The sequence below is a fragment of the Sphaeroforma arctica genome, assembly GCF_001186125.1.
Source record: "Sphaeroforma arctica JP610 unplaced genomic scaffold supercont1.1347, whole genome shotgun sequence".
In the NCBI taxonomy this organism is placed as follows: Eukaryota; class Ichthyosporea; order Ichthyophonida; genus Sphaeroforma; species Sphaeroforma arctica.
The window spans coordinates 897-2,112 of NW_014039211.1; the positions used below are offsets into that span (position 1 = coordinate 897).

Sequence of the window (1,216 nt, forward strand, 5' to 3'; positions counted from 1 at the left end):
TATACATTGATGACACAAAGTATATATCATTCAAACGATGGCCAATTCTACGCACCCGTCGCAGCAGATCAAAGTTGTGCACCTGCAACTCGTACACAGACTTGATGGCTGGATTGCACCCAACAATGAACGGCAGTAACTGGAAGTCATGGACTCGGTGGGCCATTCGCATCGGCAGAGTGCGTTGCAAATACTGCGCGTTCGTCTGTGCGAGTGCACGGGGGAAGTCGAATTAGTTTCATATTAGTTCATCTACGGCTGTAGTCGCATCGTAATAATTGTGTACGACAGGTTCCATTTGATTGAGTAATTATTGCACTTGCTGCATCTTGTATATTGTGTATGGCGTAGTTTTATCTTATGAATTGCATATGGCTGTAGTTGCAGAGACCGTGCATTTGCCTATGCCAGTACACGGGAAGGAAGGTTTAGTGTCTTTTTGTACTCAATTGCGTATGGTTGTGGGAGTCGATATGAAAGTTGGTTTTGATTTACCATAGTCGATCTTTGAATATAACAGATCACCAGTACTGGGAACGAGGGCGAGAATCTAGAGTACAAAGCAGAGTGCAAAATCATTAAAAAGAGAACTAAACACACAGAACATAGAAGAATGTGTGACGTGTGAGCTATGCGTAAATGCTCACATGCATACAGTGAATTTGGTCACATGGAGTTGCTTACTACGAGCGTAAACCTAAAATGTTAAGATAGACTTAGCGACATGAGCATGAACGGGTCACTGTGTAACTACTTTGCTCATGCACACATTGGAACATACAGTTCGATACTCCTCGGTGTCAATCTTGTCGAATGATAGCAACTGGTGCACATCGATCTTTTCCAATGGCTGGCTCTTCAGCTCCACGATGTGATTTTGAACTGCCACATGATTGCTGGGGATGACAGTTCGACATGGGGGTTATTAGTTTGATTCTAATGCATACATATGAGTCTGGAAGACAAGCGACTACAAATCCACGCGCACCTGTTGCAGCATATCAGGATGTTTAAAAATCGACCACTAACGACAAAAAACCCTATCACAAACACACGTGTACACACACATATATATATATATGTATATATATGTATATGGTATCCATATCTATATATATATATATATATATACTATATAAACACACACATATATATATATATAGTACTATATATATATATACTTATATATATATAGTGTGTGTGTGTGTGTGTGTGT

General features: G+C 40.1%; 1 protein-coding gene across 1 annotated transcript in view; it reads right to left on the minus strand.

The window, feature by feature from the left end:
• Nucleotides 1-1,216, minus strand: part of SARC_10679 (hypothetical protein) — a gene marked incomplete at its 3' end in the record, with an annotated part of 3,194 nt that overhangs the window by 531 nt on the left and 1,447 nt on the right. Inside the window, exons 2-3 of the mRNA XM_014295270.1 lie at nt 782-896; nt 56-205 (exon numbers count right to left, since the gene is read on the minus strand). Of these exons, the coding sequence (XP_014150745.1) occupies nt 56-205; nt 782-896 (265 nt within the window). The remainder of the gene's footprint in view (nt 1-55; nt 206-781; nt 897-1,216) is intronic.